Consider the following 22,229-nt stretch of genomic DNA (forward strand, 5'->3'; position numbering starts at 1 on the left):
CCCTTAAATGTTTGCATTCCCCTGCTCTTTTTTTTTTAATGAATATTTTAATGAATATAGAAGACTACTTCAGCTTCAATTGCAACAATACACGAGCACACAATAGATTTAAACTTAATGTGAACCGCTCCAATCTTGATTGTAGAAAATATGACTTCAGTAACAGAGTTATTAATGCCTGGAATGCACTACCTGACTCCGTGGTCTCTTCCCAAAATCCCCAAAGCCTTAACCAAAAACTATTTACTGTTGACCTCACCCCATTCCTAAGAGGTCTGTAAGGGGCCTGCATAAGAGCACCAGCATGCCTACCGTTCCTGTCCTAATGTTCCCCTTGATTGTATCCAATTTGTATGGTTATTTCATGCTTATACTTATATATACTGTTGTGTTTGACAAAATAAATAAATAAATAAATAAAATAAATAGAAGGAAGGAGAAACTGGGGGAGGGGGAGTAATTATGGATAAAATTAGTGGTAAAAGAAGCCAAGGACAGCCCCTCAATTTACTTTTGTGAAGTTTTATCTTCCCAGCTGTGAAGAAAAGAATGGCTTGCATATAGGAAGGAGGCTCAGGCTGGGTGTGTCCTTCCCAACAACTATGAATAGGTGGAAAACTTAAAAACAAAAATCCCCTTGATGAAGGACTTCCTGGCAAAGAGGAAATGAATGGCCCAAATGGGTGTTCAAAGATGCACTTAAACTGACATGTTTCTCCCAAATGGCAAAACAACCCCCTCCCCTTTCCTCCCTATTTCGTGTGGTCATCCTGATTAAAAATAGAATTGATCAAATTCCAATTCTGGGTAAAGGCAAATTCAAAATCAATTTCATGTTTAGGATTTAGAAAACAGGGAATGGCTCCAACAGCAGGCTTTCAATCTTTTTCCATGATAAAGCAAAACAAATAATACAGGCCAGCCAGTAGCCGCTGATGTATTGATTATTGATTGTGATTAAAATGACATATGGAAAGTAATAATTTATTTAAAAGTAATTGCTTCCCTTTCTCTACCGTTCTGTAATATGTTTGTATTGCACACTTAGATGTGTAGTTAGCTGTGTTTCTTAAATTAATTCCTTTTTTGGGGCTCGCATGACACACTGAATCATAAACTAACCACAGTGGCCGAGTTTGCACAATTCTTTAGACTAAAATATAGTTGTGCATTTAATGTGTCATGATGCTCAGCTATAGTGGTGTAGGAATTTAGCACCCACCCCCCTCCTAGAAGAATGAAATATTTTAGAAAATATTTAAAAAGGCAGATTATATTTCCCTGGATGAGAAATGGAGAAACATGTTTTAAAGACAAAGCAGCTCCTTGCAACTTCCTGCCACCCCCCACTTTTGTCAATGGGCCATTAAAGCCTCAGCCAAGCTCACTCATTTCCCCCCACCTTTGTCAATGGGTCAGAGGTAGAAACTCATTCTCCCCACCTTTGTCAATGGGCCACCATCATCTGCAACATAATAGGACTCATCTAGCAACAGAAACTCACCACATGGCAAGGCTCAAGCAAGCTTGAGAGACAACCTACAACGTTAGCTAAGACCCCTAGACCACCTGGGAGTTTGACAATCAATCAGGATACTCTTCCTGTGCCCCAGAAAGTTCAAAGCTCAGAAAAAGCATAAAGCCAGGGAGCACACAGGATCTCAGCCCCTTTTCTGTTCAGGAACTCAAGCCATGTGATCCTGACCACCATTAAACCATCTTTCCAAGCAGTCTCCATGTTTCCAGTGTCTTTGTCCCCACTTGGAACTGAACCCAGATGGATATTTCTTCCAACAGTGGCTTATTAGAATATCCAGATAACCACAGGAAAGTATTCTGAAAGCAGCAACAATTAGGAATCTCTTTTGTTTATTATTAAAACAACCGTAGAAGATTTCATACATAGCAGTTTTGCTAAAGGAAAAAAGTTTCACTAAGCTTTGCTTGGATTGCAGAAGAAATGGGATAACAATTATCCAGAAATTAAATTCTGTATAGCTAATATGTGAGTTCTAGGACAGCCCAATTCTATTTGAAAACAAGCCCTTTTCATTTTTATAAGACCTATTCTCAGATGCAGTGAGGCAGGGACACAGTGGCTCAGTGGCTAAGATGCTGAGCTTGTCGATCGAAAGGTCAGCAGTTCAGCGGTTCAAATCCCTAGTGCCGCGTAACGGCTCCCATTACTTGTCCCAACTTCTGCAGATCATATGCAGATAAGCTCCCACTTGGATGAGCTCCCATTACTTGTCCCAACTTCTGCCAACCGAGCAGTTCGAAAGCATGTAAAAAAATGCAAGTAGAAAAATAGGGACCACCTTTGGTGGGAAGGTAACAGCGTTCCATGCGTCTTTGGCATTGAGTCATGCCAGCCACATGACCAAGGAGACGTCTTCAGACAGTGCTGGCTCTTTGGCTTTGAAACGGAGATGAGCACCGCCCCCTAGAGTCGGGAACAACTAGCACATATTTGTAAGGGGAGCCTTTACCTTTACCTTTTATTCTCAGAGAAATCTTCAAGATGAACATGTATAAAATTGCAGACTTAAGTTTCAGCTTCCCTTTAAAGATGTGTATGTCTTCTGCACAAATATCCAGAGATTAACCAGCCAATCTAATTAAAATGATGTTTTATAAAAAAAACTCGCATGCACACAAAACACAGGTTTGAATTCAAAAACACAGTTTTCTTATCCTAGACATTTTAATTAGATTATTATAAATAGGTCAATTTCTACACTCTACACGTTGGTTCCAAGCTCTCAGTTGGGAATTCTAAATAAACTTGAGCAAAAACAAATGTTTTTCCACTCTCTTATATAAGTATCCAGCAGGAGGGTTGTGTGATCTAGGGATCAGTTTTAAAATAAATTCAGCTATCTTGTGCATTGCCTCAGATATTCCAGAAGATGGAGCTGTTGTATAGTCTTTAATAAGCTGGTTGATGCAAAGTTGTGAAGTCTGAAATATGTTGTTCTACTAAATACACAAATAGTGATGCTTTAGTACTGCATATGATCTGCAGAATGTCAGATATCCTAAAATATACAATGACAATGATGCACATTATACATTTCTCTAATAAATGACTAAAATAAATAGGAATTTGCTTTAAAAAGTTCTAGAAGATAATATATTATTAGTCTTTACCAACAACACGCTAAATATTCATTTGACTGGTCACTCTTTAGACTGCCACACTTTGTTCTGTTTTTATACTTAGTACTCATTGGTTTTAAAGTTGGATATAGTAAAAACAAGCTTATTTGTAACAGAGTTCTTGATGGGAATATTAAACCATCCGTTATTTGAATTATGAGAATTCAAATATTCACTATCATGTCGTTATGGCAGTGTAAATACCATAAAATCCCCGTCTTTGGTTTCCAGCTTGGATGTTCCTACTTCCCTTCCTCATAGCTAGTATTTTATTTATGTCTTTTTAAAATTTCCATACATACCATTTCATCTACTTTGGGTGGGTGAAGGTGGTTTGAACCCAGACATCTTGGTTAATTATTAATTATTATTAATAATAATTAATAATAATAATTTATTATTATTATTAATTATTAATAATTAACTACTATTAATCTTGTCATCGTTCCCATCACCAATCTCTTTCCACTTATGACTGTATGACTATAACTTTGTTGCTGGCAATCCTTATGATTTATATTGATATATTGACCATCAATTGTGTTGTAAATGTTGTACCTTGATGAAGGTATCTTTTCTTTTATGTACACAGAGAACGTATGCACCAAAGACAAATTCCTTGTGTGTCCAATCACACTTGGCCAATAAAGAATTCTATTCTATTCTATTCTATTCTATTCTATTCTATTCTATTCTATTCTATTCTAATTTGAAATTATTTTTTTAATTATTGCATCTTTCAAGATGTGGAAATCCTCTCTAGGAAGATCAAGATAAATTCATCGTTGTTTCTTTGGCGGTTAAAAACATTTGCAGTCAAGTTAAGACTTTGACTGATAAGTTGTTATAGCTGTGTTGAATGCGTTCTGTTTTTTTTTTATGCCAATTCATTAACAGTGCCCTATTCTCTGAATTTAATTATGTGTTTCTTGCATATCAATAAAAATTATTAATTCAGGGTATTATTAATTTGGGGTAGAGTTGGTAGCCCCGATTTTACCCCAATTAAGTGATTATAGGATCATAAAAAGGGAGGGTTTTTTCCCCTTTACATAGCAATAGATGCCTTAAATACTATACAAAGGAAAGAGATACACAACCAATTTGAGATACAAGCACTTGGCTTATCCCTTTCTTCCCTCCCCTTTCATTTCCTTGATTTTCTTCTTGTACATGTTGCCTTGTTTATTTAGCATTTATTTTATTTATTTTTATAAAAAAAACATTGCCTCCGTCAAAAACAGGATATCATTCACTATAAAGCTATGAGGAAGAACAACGGTTCACTATTTTTAATCCGGAATATTCATGTGTGTGTTTATGTCTCAAAAGAAAGCACGTATTTTCGCATTCTTTCTCTCTCTCTTGCTTTACAAGAGAATTGTGTCTCGCTTGTCACTGTCCCCAGTCCCGTTGTGGAATTTAAAGGATGCGGATAAATTCTCACGTCTTTTCTCATCCATTCTAGCCAGATCTATTCTGATTGGCTAATAGCCCTTTCCCATTAGACCAATCCTGGCCACTCACGGTCCCCATAGCAACCTGTAAACTCAACATTGATCAGTTATTTTGTGCTGATCGCAGGGTTGTCGAGAAAGTGTCCTTTCCTTTAAGCCATCTTGGCGCCCTCCCCTCTGAGCTGCTCCAGATGATCAACCCCCGGACAAGTAAGAGTGGCCGGATATACAGTCCAGGTGTGCTTCTCGGTAACTGGTTTGAAGATGTGTGCTTAGAAGAGGTAAATAAAAATTCTCCACCCCTTTACATTGTTCCATGCATGCTTGGTCTTTGCGCCAATCTCGAAAGTAACTTAAAGGTAAAGGTTCCCCTCGCACATATGTGCTAGTCGTTCCTGACTTTAGGGGGCGGTGCTCATCTCTGTTTCAAAGCCGAAGAGCCAGCGCCGTCCGAAGACGTCTCCGTGGTCATGTGGCCGGCATGACTCAACGCCAAAGGCGCACGGAACGCTGTTCCCTTCCCACCAAAGGTGGTCCCTATTTTTTCTACTTGCATTTTTTACCTGCTTTCAAACTGCTAGGTTGGCAGAAGCTGGGACAAGTAACGGGAGCTCACCCCGTTATGCGGCACTAGGGATTCGAACCGCTGAACTGCTGACCTTTCGATCAACAATCTCAGCATCTTACCCACTAAGCCACCGTGTCCCCTCGAAAGTAACTTAGGGAGCACATTATGAGAGGGAGGTTTGATAGCCACAGTTCTAGATTTTCCTGATATTCAGGTTGACTCTTGCAGTCGGTGACTTGCTTTATCTACAGCCTGATACTTGCATTGTTTCTTTAAACCCAAATTCCATCTCATTCTGAATTATTTGGTGTATTCCAGAAACTACATGCGCATTCTCTCTTTTTTAAAAATGTATTTTTCTGAACCGTCGGCCACCTCTAGAAAGAGGCAGACTCTGTTGTATCACCTTCCACTCGGTTGCATTGGTTCAATAGATTATTTTATACAAGAATTTACAGCAACTTGTATTCCTCCAACAACTTCACTGGGCTTGTCTATAAAATATTGTTGCCTTCACCCGTTTGCTCTGTCCTCATAGGTGGTGTTGGAAGAAATGTCCATCTGGGTTCAGTTCCATGTGGGGGAAAAGACACTGGAGACTGTTTGGAAAGATGGTTTAATGGTGGACAGGACCACATGCCTTGAGTTCCTGAACAGAAAAGGACCGAGATGCTGAGAGTGCCTGGGTTTTATACCCTCTCTGGCTTTGAACTTTCTGGGGCACAGGAAGAGTATCCTGACTGGCTGCTGCCAGAGGTCATCGCTAGCCTTGCTGGCTGATGTAATCTTCCCAGGTGCCATGTGGGGACTTTCTCTTGCTAGATGGTCCTTTGTGTTGCAGATGGGATGCTGAAGCCTTAATGGCCCATTGACAAAGCAGAACAGATCAGAACAGATTAGCAGAGTTGGAAGGGACCTTATAGGTCATCTAGTCCAAACCCACCCACTCCCGCTCAATCAGGGGACCTTACACCATTTCTGCCAAGTGGCAGTCCAATCTTTTCTTGAAAATCTCAAGTGATGAAGCTCCCACAATTTCCAAAGACAAATTCTGTCCCACTGGTTGATTGGGCCGGGATAGCTCAGGCTGTTAAGAAGCCTGTTATTAGAACACAGTAGCCTGCAATTACTGCAGGTTCAAGCCCGGCCCGAGGTTGACTCAGCCTTCCATCCTTTATAAGGTTGGTAAAATGAGGACCCAGATTGTTGGGGAGGGCAATAAGTTGACTTTGTAAAAAAAAATATACAAATAGAATGAGACTATTGCCTTATACACTGTAAGCCGCCCTGAGTCTTCGGAGAAGGGCGGGATATAAATGTAAACAAAAAAAAAATGTTCTTACTGTCAGAAAGTTCCTCCTCATTTCTAGGTTGAATCTCTCCTTGGTCAGTTTCCATCCATTATTCCTTGTCTGTCTTTCAGGTGCTTTGGAAAATAGCTTGACCCCCCCCTCCTCTCTGTGGCAGCCCCTCAAATATTGGAAAACTGCTATCCTGTTTCCCTCGGTCCTTCTCTTCCCTAGACTAGCCATGCCCAGGTCCTGCAACCGTTCTTCGTATGTTTTAGCATCCAGTCCCCTAATCATCCTGGTTGCTCTTCTCTGCACTTTTTCTAGAGGTGGAGGGGAATGAGTTTCTGCCTCCCTTTTAGGGAGAAATAGTCTGCCTTTTTAGTATATCCTAAAATATTTCATTTTTCTAGGAGAGGGGTGGATTTTTACTTCCAACAGTGGGGGAACCTTTTCATAGTTTTTTTAATGCCCTTGTTTTCATTCTTTGGATGGGGTTTAGCCATTTGGGGAGAATTTCCTAAGGAGGGAGATTGTATACACCTGATCATGCTGCAGTAATATACAGGATGCATATTAAATTCTAAATTAAGCTCTTTTTTTTTTCCTTTTAAAAATAGGAATCATTGAAAGATTTTTTATATAAAAGAGAAAATGGGGAACTGCTAATCCAGAAATCACGAAGACTGAAAGATTCGCTTTACAAGAAGGTATTGCATCACAAAACACATTTGAGGGTTCTCCTAATTCTCTAGAATACTTGCATTTTGTTCCCTACTCATTTACTCCAGCCGTGGGGAAGTTAGTTCACTTAACAACCATGTTAAGAGCCTTGGTGGTGCAGTGGTTAGAGTGCAGTACTGCAGGCTACTTCTGCTGACTGCCGGCTGACTGCAAATTTAGCAGTTCCAATCTCACCAGGCTCAAGGTTGACTCAGCCTTCCATCCTTCCGAGGTGGGTAAAATGAGGACCCAAATTATTGGGGGCAATAGGATGACTCTGTAAAAACCGCTTAGAGAGGGCTGTAAAGTGGTATGTAAGTCTAAGTGCTATTGTTATTGTGGGAAAGATAAAGGGGAATTGTGCACACTTACCGTCTTCCTTTCTCTTCTCACAAACAGGAGCAGCTTTCCATTTCAAAAGATGGGTATATTCATTTTGGAGACACGGTTCTATTTCTGAACCTCAACATCGTCAGGCTCCCAGAGGAAAAAGCTCTCATTATGGGTGGAAATCTGTCCTTGGCTGTGAATCCCGATATATCGACTCTGTACACTGGTGATAATTTGTCAGCTCCATGTGACTTGAGTGCAATCGAACACGTGAACCCCATTGGGCGGAATGCATTTCGGATTTTAAGGTGGGACTCTCCGGCAAAAAAAAAAAGAAAAGATTTAGCCATAAGATGGGGACCAAGCTGGGTGAAATAGTTGAGCGGGAAAGGGATGAAATAATGGATGGGGCCCTGATGTCATTGTGGGAGGAGCCACGATGATGATGTCACACCGAGTGCAGCTGGTAGGGTTAACAGGGCCAGAAGGAAGTGTTAAATAAAACCAAAAGTGAGTGGGGACACACATTCTCTCTTGACACACACATTGTCGTGTCCCACTCCTCCGCTGATGGCCGGGTCAGGGAAATCCGAATCAGGCGTGCCTCTGCAGCTCTGCCAAAGTCCTAGCAAAGTCCTCAAGGCAGGCAGGAGACCAGAAAGTGACTTCAGCAAGATATGTTCAACTTTGCCTGACTCAGAGACTGCCAGAAAGCAGATCCTTTATATAGGCCATGGGGTGTGGCTCAATGACTCAGCACTTATCCAGGCCTGCCCCTCCCTTCCTTCTGACGCCGCCGCCTATCAATTCTTCTGAAGCAAGGGTCACTCCAGTCGGCAGCTGTTGGTAATTGACCTCCCTCAGGCTCACATGCTGTGGAGAAGTGGGAGGGGTCTAGTTACTCCGTTTGCCTGGGCATGGAGCCAGAGCTGGAGGCTGGAGATACTTCCTCCTCTTCAGCCTGTCTGGGCATGGAGCCAGAGCTGGGGCCGGGAGGTGCCCCCTCCTCCTCAGCCTGTCTGGGCATGGAGCCAGGGCTGGGGCCGGCAGGCATACTAGGACATTCCTCAGCGTTCGGAAGCAGATAAGAAGACCCCGGCTGCGGTGAGAGCGGGCAAGACACAACACACATACACATCTCTTCTAAGGACCTCTTTATCTATGGTCCTAGCTGAACGCTTACCCTGTTTGCAATTGGCCTGAGAGCCACATGAAATTAGCCAGAAGGTCACATATGGCCTTAAAACAAGAAGTCAGAGGTGGGCAACATGTGATTCTCAGGACCTGCAGCCTTCCAATTTCCTTAGGGCAGGGTAACAGTAACAGAATTGGAAGGGACCTTGGAGGTCATCTAGTCCCGACCCGCTGTTCACGCAGCAGACCTATACTAGGGATTCGAACCGCTGACCTTTCTGATCGACAAGCTGAGCATTTTAGCCACTCAGCCACCTAGGGCAGAGGTCTGCAAACTTGAATCATTTAAGACTTGTGGACTTCCAACTCTCAGAGATCCTCAGCCAGCCTTGCTCTGGCTTTCAACTCTGGGAGTTGAAGTCCACAAGTCTTAAAAGAGCCAAGTTTGCAGACTCCTGCCTTAGGGCAACCCAAGCATCTGGTCACAATTGCTAAAAATTGAGAACACCATTTCCTACCATCTTGAGATGGGACACACTGACTTGAGTTCATAGCCTGAATCCTAAATTTGGCACAGCAGAGTTAGAAAACAAAAATTTCCTCCAAAATTCTTCCTCCAAAACCTGCCCTGCATGTTATATGGCCTCACCTATTTGATGGACAGTCCTTCTGTTCATTTCTGCTCTTAAAGTTGTCGGACTGTGTATGACGCAAATGTAGGAAAACATTTAATGATGAAGCAACCTCCCTGCCATCTCTGAGTGGCAGCTTTTCCCCCCAAGTTTTCAGTTCAGAATGTTTTCCCATCCATTACTTGGAATCGTCTCTTGAGTTAGAAATGAAATCCTTAACCACTGACTGGAGATTGGATTCCAGGTCTTTTTACTCCTTGATGAGTGCTTGTTACTGTACTGTTACTGTAATTTTATCATTTTCAATGGATGTTCCAGTTTAAAATCAATTCTCTCTCCCTCCCTCTCTCTCTGCCTTTCCCCCCTCTCTCTCCCACTCTGTCTCTCTCCCTTCCTCCCTCTTTCTCCCCGTCTCTCTGTGTTTGTCTCTCTCTGTGTCTCTCTCTGTGTCTCCCTCCCTCCCTCTCTGTCTGTCTCTCTCCCTCCCTCTCTCTCTCTGTCTCTCTCCCTCCCTCCCTCTCTCTCTCTCTCTCTCTGTGTCTCTCTCTGTCTCTCCCTCCCACTCTGTCTGTCTCTCTCCCCCTTTTTTTTTTATTTGCATTTATATCCCGCCCTTCTCCAAAGACTCAGGGCGGCTTACACTATGTTAAGCAATAGTCTTCATCCATTTGTATATTATATACAAAGTCAACTTATTGCCCCCAACAATCTGGGTCCTCATTTTACCTACCTTATAAAGGATGGAAGGCTGAGTCAACCTTGGGCCTGGTGGGACTTGAACCTGCAATAATTGCAAGCAGCTGCTGTTAATAACAGACTGTCTTACCAGTCTGAGCCACCAGAGGCCCTCCCTCTTCCCCTCTCTCTGTGTCTCTCTCTCTCTCTGTCTCTCTCTGTGTCTCTCCCTCCCTCCCTCTCCCTCTCTCCCTCTCTCTCTCTCCCTCCCTCTCTCTCTCTCTCTCTCTCTCTCTCTCACACACACACACACACATACACACACACACAAACTTCGCTGGTTTTTAGTGGCTGCTTCATAGCCTTTTATTGCTGTATATGTTGAAAATAAATTTATAAAAAAATGCCATGTTGGCGGCCTGAAATACCTTGAAAATCTTTTCTTTTTACCTTTTCTTCCCAGAAATTCTCTTTCTCCCTGTGAAAAATCGAACTGGAAGCTTTTAGGAACAAGTGACTCCTTTCCCCCCTTTTAGTTAGACTCCCAGGGAAAAAACATTTTCTGTATAGAGGATTAAAGGACTTGCTTCAAAGTAAACTATTGTATTGCGTTGTGTTGCACTGATATTTTTCTCCTTATTATAGCCTCGAAGGAGAAGCCATGGGGGAACCTGTTAGATTTGGGCAGAATTTTGGCCTAGGAACAGCTGGTGGATTTCAGGATAAAATGGTTAGTGATAAATAACAACACAAAGTCCAATGTTTCATTCCAAAGAAAACCATTTTGAGAGGAGCTAATAGAAAATGCATTTGTCCAGAAAACCGATGTCTAGTTAGACAGGCCTAATTAAAAAATAATCTGATATAGAATAAAACCACCTAAGAAACACTTTCCAACTTTTATATCATCCCTAATCCAGTTCAGAGTTATAATCCAAGATGCATTGCTGTATCTTGATCTCTTTTTTTTAAAAAAAAAACCTCCCCTTCGCTACAGATGTCCCTGAGTGGATCCTGTTGTTCAATTTCAAATTTTCGCTGCCTCCGCACACCCCATTTTTGGCGTCCGCGTGTCCCGTTTTCGGCTTCCACCTGCCCCGTTTTCGGCCTTCGTGTGGCCCATTTTCGGATCCCCGCCACCTGGAACGGGCTAAAAATGGGACGCACGGAGGCCGAAATTGGGTTGTGAGGAGGCGGCGATAGGTGGCGATGATGGGTGGTGATGGCAGCGGCGATCTCCGCAGCCTGGAACAGCTGATAGGCAGTATTCCGGGAGGCAGATCCAACCACCAATCAGCTGCTTGTGCTAAATTAGGCTGTGTTGAAGCTAACCAGGCTGTTTGCTGTTTGCTGCAAGGAGGCAAATTGCTGGGAGGCAGTGGCCGAAGAGTGGGGGCCGGTGGGTGGGCGGGACTTCAACAACATTCGCTCTATAAGACTCACATTTCCATCCACTTTTTTTGGGGGTGGGGGAAGTGCGTCTTATACACCAAAAAATACGGTATATCTGCTGAAAAAAACTCCGCATTGGTGACAGGAAGGGCATTCGGCCAGTAAACACTCTGCTCCATTCAGTTGCCCAGACTCCACGCCGCAAGGGATTATGGGGTCATTAAAAGGAGATGATCCCAAGCACAACCTGTAGCTCACTGTAACTTTGGCAAGAATCCCAGCTTTTGGTTCAATATAGTTATGTTTCTGTGTCTTCTCCCAGTCTGTGAAACTATACAGATCCGTCCTCCATATGTTCGGCCTCAAATTTGCAAATGGGAGAAGGCAACCACTGATCATAGGGAACAGTAAACGTACTGTTAATTTCCCCCCCTTTGTTTTCTGTCAATCTTCAATGATGGTTATCTAATTTCCAAACAAATCACTCCTTTGTGTCTACGTTTCCAGCTGTTTATGTCCAGCGACCACAAATCGTTTCAGAATATGGCCAAGAAATCTTCTCTCCAGCCTGTCTTCATGACAGATGAACTTTCCTACCTGTGTTCCTGGCAAATTATCTTCTTGGATCCACAGTTACGCATGGAATATGAAGGTTTGCCAATCCCTGTAAGAAAACATCTGTATTTGTAAAGAGAGAATGTGAGTGTGGGAGAGGAAGCTTTAAGGGAAGCCTTCCTGAACTTCCCAAAGGTCCTTTTTCCAAAAGGCAACTCAAGTTTCTTCATTTTTCCTTGAAGGCTTTTCACTTCTCATCCAAGAAGCTTTTTCAGTCCTGGAACTGAACTGAAGAAGCTGCTTGGATGAGAAGTGAAACGTCTTCAAGGAAAAACGAAGAAACAGAATATAGAATAACAGAGCTGGAAGGGACCTTGAAGGTCTTCTAATCCAGTAGTCACCAATTGGTGGTCTGTGGATCGCTGGTGGGCTGCGAGAAAATTTTAGTGGTCCGCAGAAAAATCATTTGCATTTTTTATATTGCCCTAAATCAGGGATCCCCAAACTACGGCTGCTGGGCTGGATACGTAAAAAAATGTCACAAATCACAATTGTGTGACACTGTGGGGCGTGGCAAACAGCTGTAAATGCAGGCTGGTTGCCAAGTGCCTAAATGCAGTCACAATACACTGGGGGAGGGACTCCACTATAACTGCAAGCAGTTGCTAAGCGACCCGTTGTATGTCGAGGACTATGTATAAAAGGTAAAGGTTCCCCATGCACATATGTGCGAGTCGTTCCCGACTCTAGGGGGCGGTGCTCATCTCTGTTTCAAAGCCGAAGAGCCAGCGCTGTCCGAAGACGTCTCCGTGGTCATGTGGCCGGCATGACTCAACGCCAAAGGCACACGGAACGCTGTTACCTTCCCACCAAAGGTGGTCCCTATTTTTCTACTTGCATTTTTTTTGTGCTTTCGAACTGCTAGGTTGGCAGAAGCTGGGACAAGTAACGGGAGCTCACCCCATTATGCAGCATTAGGGATTCGAACTGCTGAAGTGCCGACTTTTCGATCGACAAGCTTAGCGCCTTAGCCACTGAGCCACCGTGTCCCTAGACTACGTATGCTTGAATGCAAAACCTGTTTAATAGGAAATATGTTTTATTTTACATTCTCTGCTTGAGAATTTTGGGCCAGTATAATTGACTGAAATAAGCAATTGAAATATGGACATTTAAAGCCTCCTTATTCTTTTTCCTTTTTTTTTTTTTTTGTAGGCAAATACAAAAGTTGTCATCGTTCACACCCATACAAATCAGGCACTCGCAGTTCCCAGGACCTTCTGGATAAGGTGAGCCCCAGCAGGCATCTCCAGATCTACAACCCACATTTAAACTAGCTTTAATTCTTTCTGGTGATCAGGGCCAGAAAGCCCCGAAGCCAGTTTTGGAAAGGCTGTTTTGGAGTTTCTGTTTAGTTTTTGTTTTTTTTTTTGGTCTCCCCCCCCCCCCCTCTTCTTTGTCTTGTTTCTCTTTCTCAAGGACATATTTTGGGAAAGAATGCGAAATCAACTGCCACACCTATCTGGATTCCCACAAAGCTGAAGAGAGCAAGAACCACTGGTTAATAGTCACGGGGAATCCTAGCGATGATTCGACGACCATGTTTAATAGGCCAAAGCCTCCGTCAGAGGAGACTAGAGCACAAAATAGGGAATGCCTATGAAAAATCCTTGGAATGGACAGTTAAACTTCCGGCTTTCGTGAAAGAAAAACAGGAGAAGAAACTAACAGCATGATGATGATGATGATGAAGAAGAAGAGGAGGAGGAGGAGGAGAACGAAGGAGGGATTAAAGGTATATCGAAACACCATAGCAGCGTAAACTGAATCACTTTCAAAATCAGTGATTGAATCTTGAATAAAACGATGATAAAAACAATTCTCTAACTTCAACCTTCTTTCATTTTGACCACAGGATGGCAGCATCACTCTATAAGAAAATATTCTCTCTCTCTCTCTCTCTCCCTCTCCCTCTCTCTCCCCCCCTCCCTCCCTCCCTCCTCCCTCCCTCCCTCCCTCTCTTTTTAAGAATGTTTATTTTACTCTAATTACAGCAGACTTTCTCTCTCTATATCTTTCTATATATCTTTCTCACAGCTTCTTGATGTGTTGGTGGCTCAAAGGGTGGCTCAGCAGCTAAGACACTGAGCTTGTCGATCGAAAGGTCGGCAGTTCAGCGGTTCGAATCCCTAGCGCCGCGTAATGGGGTGAGCTCCCATTATTTGTCCCAGCTTCTGCCAACCTAGCAGTTCGAAAGCACATAAAAAATGCAAGTAGAAAAATAGGGACCACCTTTGGTGGGAAGGTAACAGTGTTCTGTGCGCCTTTGGCATTGAGTCATGCCGGCCACATGACCACCGAGACGGAGATGAGCACCGCCCCCTAGAGTCGGGAACAAATAGCACATATGTGTGAGGGGAACCTTTACCTTTACAGCAGGTTTTCTCTATATTGGGCAGCTTCTAGACTTGTTGGTACTAAAGCTCCCATAATTCCCCACCAGAAAATACAGGGAATTCTGGGAATGGTTGTCCAACCATATCTAGAGATGGTGAAATATGAACTGGTTTACTACCGGTTCGCTGGCTGTATGTACCACGTACATGGTATATGTACGTACCAGTATGTACCACGCACCAAATGCAAGATGTGCGTGCGTGCACAATGCATGCCAAAAGGAGGCATGGGGTAAGTAGAACAGCGCACGGGGGTGGAGTGGGGTGATTAGCTGTGGCACGCAATCTTTTTTCTTTTTACTTTTAAAAACATTTTTTTACAACTCATTTGGCTGAATAGGTTGTAAAAAATGCTTTTAAAAGAAAAAAAAAGGCTCTGACAATCCCGCGGCTCAGCTGTGATCGTCAGAACCTCTTTTTTTTACCTTTTAAAAGCATTTTTTAAAAGAAGCAGCAAGCGGGGAAGCTGGCAACTGGGCATGGGCGGGGGGGGAGGAGGGATTTTTGCTATCAATTCTCTGAACCGCCCGCCGCCATCGCTACCGAATCGGCCGATCTGGTCCGAACCGGGAGCATATCACCCCTGCTAGAGAGTGATCCATTGGAGAAGGGCCACGAAACTTAAAAACAGTGTGTTTCTCTGTCCCACCCCTGGGCTGCCAGCCATTTTGGCAGGAAGGAGTGGGGATGGTGGAAATATTTATAGAAATGAATTAGCAATGGAAAGGATGCTTACTGTATATCCTTCTTGTTTTTCTTCATAGCAGGAAAACAAAGCAGTTTAGAAAGACAAATGTTTGGAGGAATATTCCAGGACAGAATTCATGGAAACAGAAGAACCCTACCCATCCCCCTTTTACTCATGTCAATCATCTGCCTTGCTGTCAAAAAAAAAAAAAAGAGGAAAAGATGTGGAACTCCCTGCCTCAGGAAAGCAGCTGAACCATTCTCCACTCATTCCTTTCTTAGGAAGGCTTTCGTTCTACTTGTGGACTTCAACTCCCAGAATTCCTCAGCCAGGTCTCCAAACTTGGCCACTTTTAAGACTTGTACACTTCAACTCCCAGAATTCCCTAGCCAGCATGGCTGGCTGAGGGATTCTGGAAGTTGAAGTCCACAAGTCTTAAAGTGGCCAAGTTTGGAGACCACTGTTCTATAGGCCAAGGCCATTGTGATGGCACGTGACCTGCTCCAACCACAATCTTCTTTTCTGTAATATTTTTTATTTCGGTTTTGTCTCCCCCCTTTTTTAACTGTTTTACATTTCCCCTGGAATTTTGTCAGCTCTCCTGGGCGGTTGTGTTGTCAGCCCTGGAAGGACTGGATAGAAATTTTTTCAGATAAAAATTCCAGAAACATGCCTCAAGGAACATACCTGAAAGAAGTCTGTGGCTGTCTATGCTCTCTGTCTCTGAGATCTTCTAAAGCCAACATTTCCGTCTTGGACCGAAAAACCCACAAGTGGCCAAGGAGTCTGGAGTGGGGGAAGCGAGAAGCTGTTGGAGGAAAGCTTCTCTCAGTCTTTTCTGAACTTGGAGGCCTCTTCCGTAAATGATTCATTCAAAAATAAAAAAACCTGGAAAGCATTTACTTTCTGGCATGGCTGTTGAAGGATGAGCTATATTTTTTTGAGGGTGAATTTAGGCAGACGCATTCCTGCTTTGTGTTTGCAGAAAGTATCGGGAGGGGGTGTGTGTGAGGGGGGGAAAGAGAGTAGTGGTCTTGCTGACTTATGTCAAGAGATACCCCCTGCCACACATGGAAACTTGGAAGAAAACGGAACAAAGCTGGACCACCCACAACAAGGTTCAATGCAGCTTATCAGGATTTCTGCGCGAGGGACTGTTTGGCTTACTCCCTCTGGATGTGCCCCATTGGCAGAAGTCATTCGCTTCTCTTCCCAAAAAGCAGCATTGAAGTCCGCAGCCCTCGGTCCCAATGGGGAGAAAAGCTCTTTGCAGTAGCCAAATGCAGAGGTTTTATGAAAAGCAGAGGGTGACTGCTTCACTATTTAAATTGTGCTGTTTCATGTAAAGGGCTAGGGCAAGGGTCTGCAAACTTGGCTCTTTTAAGACTTGTGGACTTGAACTCCCAGAGTTCCTCAGTCAGCTTTTATCATCTATTACAATGTCCTTCCTGTCGAAGACTACTTCAGCTTCAATTGCAACAATACACGAGCACAAAATAGATTTAAGCTTAATGTGAACCGCTCCAATCTTGATTGCAGAAAAAATGACTTCAGTAACAGAGTTGTTAATGCTTTGGAATACACTACCTGACTCTGTGATCTCTTCCCAAAATCCCCAAAGCTTTAACCAAAAACTATCTACTATTGACCTCACCCCATTCCTAAGAGGTCTGTAAGGGGCATGCATAAGAGCACAAGAGTGCCTACCATTCCTGTCCTATTGTTTCCTTTCTTTATATCCAATTAATATAGTTATTACATACTCATACTTATATATTTGCTTATATATTGTATAGTTATTACATGCTTATGCTTATATATACTGGGCTGAAGAGGTTGTTAAAAAAATGCTTTTAAAAGTAAAAAAAAAAGGCTCTGACGATCGCGTGGCTCAGCTGGATATGGGGGGGAGGCAGGGATTTTTGCTATCGGTTCTCCAAACCACCCACCGCCATTGCTACCGGATCAGCCGATCCGGTCTGAATCGGGAGCATTTCACCTCTGCTACAGAGTGAGGAAAAAATATATCGCGGAAAATAATGGCCATAGTCACACACTTCACCACCTACAGCAAAGAAGTCAGCTGAAAATCACCAAGAAAGAATCGTTCAGAAATGTTCAAACAACCCCCGAATAAGGTGGGAACACAAAAGCCTCTTTCATGGGAGGATGAAAACATGTGAAGAATTGCAAGGCGGATCTGAGTACACCATTTGTTCTGGCTCTCCATCTGAGAAAGACTTGGCATGCTCTTCTATTCCGCCCCCACCCCCAGAGTAGATGTTTCGGTCTTGACTTGTCCATCCTTGATGAGCAGGTGCAGAAGAAAAGGACCATCATCGTAGAGTTCTGTAGTGAAGGCAAAGCAACCATTATCACACAGTACTCCACACTTGGAATACTTACCAGTTGTCCAGTTTTGGTCACCATGACACACAAAAAAAGATGCTGAGACTTTAGAAAGAGTGTAGAGAAGAGCAAAGATGGTTAGGGGACTGGAGGCTAAACCGCACAGTGAATGGTTGTGGGAACTGAGAATGACTGGTTTAATGAAGGGAAGGACATCATAGCAGTCTTCCAATATTTGAGGGGATGTCACAGAGATGAGGGGGTTTTTCTCCAAAAAAACCTGAGGTAGGGGTGAAATCCAGCAGGTTCTAACAGGTTCTGTAGAACCGGTAGCAGAAATTTTGAATAATTCAGAGAACCGGCAAATACCACCTCTGGCTGGCCCCAGAGTGTGGTGGGAATGGAAATTTTGCAAAATCCTTCCCCCAGGAGGGGAGGGAATGGAGATTTGGCAATATCCTTCCCCTGCCATGCCCACCAAGCCACACCCACAGAACCGGTAGGGAAAAATTTTGGATTTCACCCCTGACCTGAGGGCAAGACAAGAAGAAATGGAAGCTAACCAAAGAGAGAGCCAGCCTAGAATTAAAAAAAACTTTGCCGTCAATGAGAACAATTAAATAGTGGAACGGCTTGCCTCAAATTATGGGCACTACATCCTTGGAGCATTTCAAGAAAAGATTGGACGGCTATCTGTCTGAAATGTTATAGAGTCTCCACGGTCCCTTCCAACTCTTTTATTCTGTGCTCTGTATTTATAAAAGTCCCGAAAATTTGGGTCTAATTCACTCTATTTTGGAGCTTTCAAGATAAACAACAATGATAACTGCCCGATATACAGCAAAGAATACTTAAGAATGGACCCCAGCAGTAGCATCAGCAGCCTGAAAACTCCATCAGCTCAACTGACTTCCTTAAAGCAATTGCAGTTTAAGAGTTGTTCATGTAGCATAGAGTTGGCAAGAAGCCATCTAGTTATTCCAGCGCATCCAGTCTAACCTCCTACGTTCAACATAGGAATCCAACCTAAAACATTTTCAGCAGGGGGTTGTCCCAGTTGAGGGAAACACTGATGGGTTGAAACCCATAACGAGCATCCCAAAATTAACAGGTAACCATTGTTCACATAATTATCATTTGACAGATACGTTTTTCTTTCCATTCATTCCCACTTTTGAAGCCAGACTAGTGTTTCTCAACCTTGGCAGCTTGGATGATACGTGGACTTCAATTCCCAGAATTCCCTGGCCAGCATGCTGTCCACACATCTTCAAGCTGCCAAGGTGAAGAAACACAGCCCCAGGCGCTTCACAAGCCACTTGGTTTCTACTTTGCACTGAATATCTGCGTGGAGGGAATTGAGAATTCCCAATTTGCACCTCCTGCCACTTTCAGAACAGGGGGAACCACCAAAGTTGCAGTGAACCCCACCACAAGATCTTGCAGCCAAGTATGGTTGACTCCTACAATCTTTATTGGAGCTGTCCCCACAAACTCCCGGGAGAGATTCTTCTGAACTCACAAAGGACTGAAAATTGGGCATGCACGTTTTTCAAAGGTGAAATAACACTTACGTACATAAGCTTTCTCTGTTTCCTCTTTTAAAAAGTCTTGGTAGTAACCAGGGGTGAAATCTGAACTGGTTCACTTACCAGTTTGGTGGCTGCGCATGCACTCTTTGCATCAAACGCGCACTGTGTGCACGTATGCGCCACGCACCAAATGTGAGGTGCGCATACGTGCATGTTCAGTGCACGCCAAAAGGAGGCATGGGAAGGAAGTAGAACAGTGCATGTGGAGGGGGGGTGATCAGCTGTGGTGCGTGATCGTAGGAGCCTTTTTTTTTACCTTTTAAAAGCATTTTTTACTACCTATTTCCCCAAATAGGTTGTAAAAAACTGCTTTTAAAAGTAAAAAAAAGGCTCGGACAATCACCCCGCCCCCGTGCATGTGCACACACAAACCGTACGCGCCCCACCATGCATGCGCCCACGGCCCCCCCCCAACGCCCCGCCCCATGCATGCATGGCAGAGACCCAAAGACCATCTGGCTGGTGGGAGGCGCGCACACATGCGCAGCAGAACTGAACTGGGGCAACGGCTCGCGCGCCATCAGAGAGGGTGCTGCGTGCCACCTCTGGTACACGTACCATAGGTTTGCCATCACAGCTCTATTCTATTCCCACTCAAGTAGCCCTTGAAATGGACCCTGAGATGACGCCCTGACTTATTGTAGGGCTGACCCAAGGAAAAGAGGTTTTCGTAACATAGAATAATTGCAAGGAGAGGGAGATTGGTCATTTGCACAGTGCATCACTCTGTGTGTAAGAGGGAGAAAGAGAGCCGAAGCCTTCTCAGTCTACTCCTGCAAGCAATTATATATATTTTTTTCTGAACAAAGAATTCATTCATCATGCATACACACGCACATTCAAGCATCGGGAAGCGTTTCCCCCCCCCCTCCACTTCTCCCTAAAGTCCAACTCGAGTCGGCAACGTTGATTTATGCCGAACATTACGCCTCTTGCCCAACGACAAGCGAGCTGTTTAGCTTTCAAGAACGACCCATTCTATAAAGACACAAATCGGACTGAAAACTGTTCTCGTTCCACAGTAGGCAATGAGTCCGTTTAGGGTATGGTGGGTGGTATTGTTTTTTGGCTCTCCCCCTCCTTTTTGCAATAAAACGAGGATTTGGAACTGAATGCTAATTCAGCACCGGGGGGGGGCACAAATAAAGGCCACACATACATACACACACACACACACACACACAAATCTCACTTTAAAAAAAAAAGAAGAGTGCTATTTATGTATAGCTACATTTATGCAATTATTGACTTCTAGCTCTAACTTGGTGTTTCTTTTTATGAGTTATGAAAACTACTGGAGTTCCTGCTCCTCTGAAACCCTCTATATATACACGAAGTCATGCCTGATCTTCTCTCATTCTTCTGCCTCCTAGTCTTCAGGAAGATAACATCAGCTGACATGGAGGCACTTGGGTGTTGAATGCTGATGTTTTCGGGTTAAGTGGCAAAACACGGGAATGTGCTTCAAGCTCGCCAAATTATAGAGACTATTTTTGTGAAAAATGAGATGACCAAGGCTGGACTCTTAGCTTCATCTCATTAGCTATCAGCAATCCATCCATAGCACAAACGATAGTCCTTTCAAGAGGTCCATCCTTCCCTGAAAATCTGATCACGGGATTTCCAGGTAAGCGGTTTATTTCCTAGGTGGCTCAGCTTGCAAACTTTTCTCCAATATTGGAATAAGGGGGAGATGTTATTGCTCAGCATCTAAATCGGCATTTTCAATGTACGTGATATGAGATTCACCGATTCAGCTCTCACACTCAGTCATGGTGTGTTTGCTAACTGAGTTTACTGCGAGAAATGTAATAAGTTATACCGCCCGACTAATGTTTCTTTTTGCTACAGAAACTCTTTCGGAGTTGGCTCTATTCTGGTTCTTCGTGTCTCTCTGTGTGTTCTCACATGCAGATGGCTTAGGAAGCAAAATTTCAAGTTTGTTTCAGAAGTGTTATATTGTTTGAGATTTAAAAGTCTGTAGAGATTCCCAGTTCATGGTTGTCCCAAAGGTGCTTTTTCAGGAGGCAACTGGACTTTCTTGTTTTTTCTTTTGAAGATGTTTCTTCTTCTTCTTCTTCTTCTTCTTCTTCTTCTTCTTCTTCTTCTTCTTCTTCTTCTTCTTCTTCTTCTTCTTCTTCTTCTTCTTCTTCTTCTTCTTCTTCTTCTCCTCCTCCTCCTCCTCCTCCTCCCCCTCCTCCTCCTCCTCCTCCTCCTCCTCCTTCTTCCTTTGAGATTCTACAGCCTTTGCATTCCTCTCACATAAGCAACTATTAGAGAGAACCTGCAACAGAACTTGAAAAATTTGTATTGATTTCAAGGAATTTTTAATGTAAGTACTCCTCCACATAGGAGCACAATTGAGTCCAAAATTTCTGTTGCTGTATGAGACAGTTGTTAAGTGAATTTTGCCCCATTTTTAGTGACCTTTCTTGCCACAGTTGTTAAGTGAACCAGTGCCATTGTTAAGTTAGTGATATGGTTGTTAAGTGAATTTGGCTTCCCCATTGACTTTGCTTATCAGATGGTCGCAAAAGGTGATCTCATGACCCGGGACACTGCGACCATCATAAATATGAGTCAGTTGCCAAGCATCTGAATTTTGATCATGTGACCATGGGGATGCTGCAATGGCTTTTATGAAAACCAGTCACTTTTTTCCCAATGCCATTGTTATTTTGAACGTTCACTAAATGAACCGTTGTAAGTCGAGGACTATACAATATATATTCTCCTACTATATAAATAGGAGAAGTTTCCTTTCTTCCACAAACCCAATATAGAGTTTTCACAAACATAACTGAAAAAAGAGTATACACACAAACACACACACATACACACACATACATATCGGAGATGAAATGTAAAATTTGTTACTATTAGTTCTGTGGGCGTGGCTTGGTGGTGGGGTAATGTGACTGGGTGGACGTGGCCAACTTTTTTTTTTTTACTTTTAAAAACATTTTTTCTACAACCTCTTCGGCAGAAAAAAAATGCTTTTAAAAGCCTCTGATGACAAGGCAACTCAGCTGGGATCGCCAGAGGAGCCTTTTAAAAGCTTTTAAAGGGTTCTGACAATCCCAGCTGAGTTGCCTGATTGCCAGAACCTTTTAAAATTGGAAGTGTCTTGGCGACGTTTCGACGAAGTCTCGTTCGTCATCTTCAGGCTGGTGTTATCAGCTTCGTGCTTCTAGGAGCAATGTTATATATATTTTCATTCATAACTTTTC

At 43.2% G+C, this 22,229-nt stretch overlaps 2 protein-coding genes across 4 annotated transcripts in view; both read left to right on the forward strand.

Moving 5' to 3' along the window:
- Nucleotides 1-4,575: 4,575 nt before the first annotated feature.
- CFAP161 (cilia and flagella associated protein 161) lies at nucleotides 4,576-15,956 on the forward strand. 3 transcript variants are annotated; one of them, XR_009151986.1, is made up of 8 exons: nucleotides 4,576-4,897; nucleotides 7,094-7,183; nucleotides 7,596-7,834; nucleotides 10,613-10,697; nucleotides 11,867-12,011; nucleotides 13,130-13,203; nucleotides 13,394-13,709; nucleotides 15,135-15,956. XR_009151986.1 is itself a non-coding variant. In XM_058155772.1 (7 exons), exons 1-7 carry the CDS (start codon nucleotides 4,808-4,810, stop codon nucleotides 13,575-13,577), a joined length of 921 nt encoding a protein of 306 aa, XP_058011755.1. In that variant the 5' UTR covers nucleotides 4,587-4,807; the 3' UTR covers nucleotides 13,578-13,710. The 3 variants fall into 3 exon arrangements, 1 of the variants encoding a protein (XP_058011755.1); XR_009151985.1 differs by having other exon boundaries at nucleotides 4,587-4,897; nucleotides 11,867-12,025; XM_058155772.1 differs by lacking the exon at nucleotides 15,135-15,956 and having other exon boundaries at nucleotides 4,587-4,897; nucleotides 11,867-12,025; nucleotides 13,394-13,710.
- A 4,259-nt stretch (nucleotides 15,957-20,215) lies between these two features.
- The window catches only part of IL16 (interleukin 16), a 64,428-nt gene continuing 62,414 nt past the window's right edge, over nucleotides 20,216-22,229 (forward strand). The window contains exon 1 of the mRNA XM_058155839.1: nucleotides 20,216-20,626. The gene's annotated coding sequence lies outside the window, so the exon portion shown is untranslated. The remainder of the gene's footprint in view (nucleotides 20,627-22,229) is intronic.

Source organism: Ahaetulla prasina, chromosome 13 (assembly GCF_028640845.1).
Source record: "Ahaetulla prasina isolate Xishuangbanna chromosome 13, ASM2864084v1, whole genome shotgun sequence".
Classification (NCBI taxonomy): Eukaryota; Metazoa; Chordata; class Lepidosauria; order Squamata; family Colubridae; genus Ahaetulla; species Ahaetulla prasina.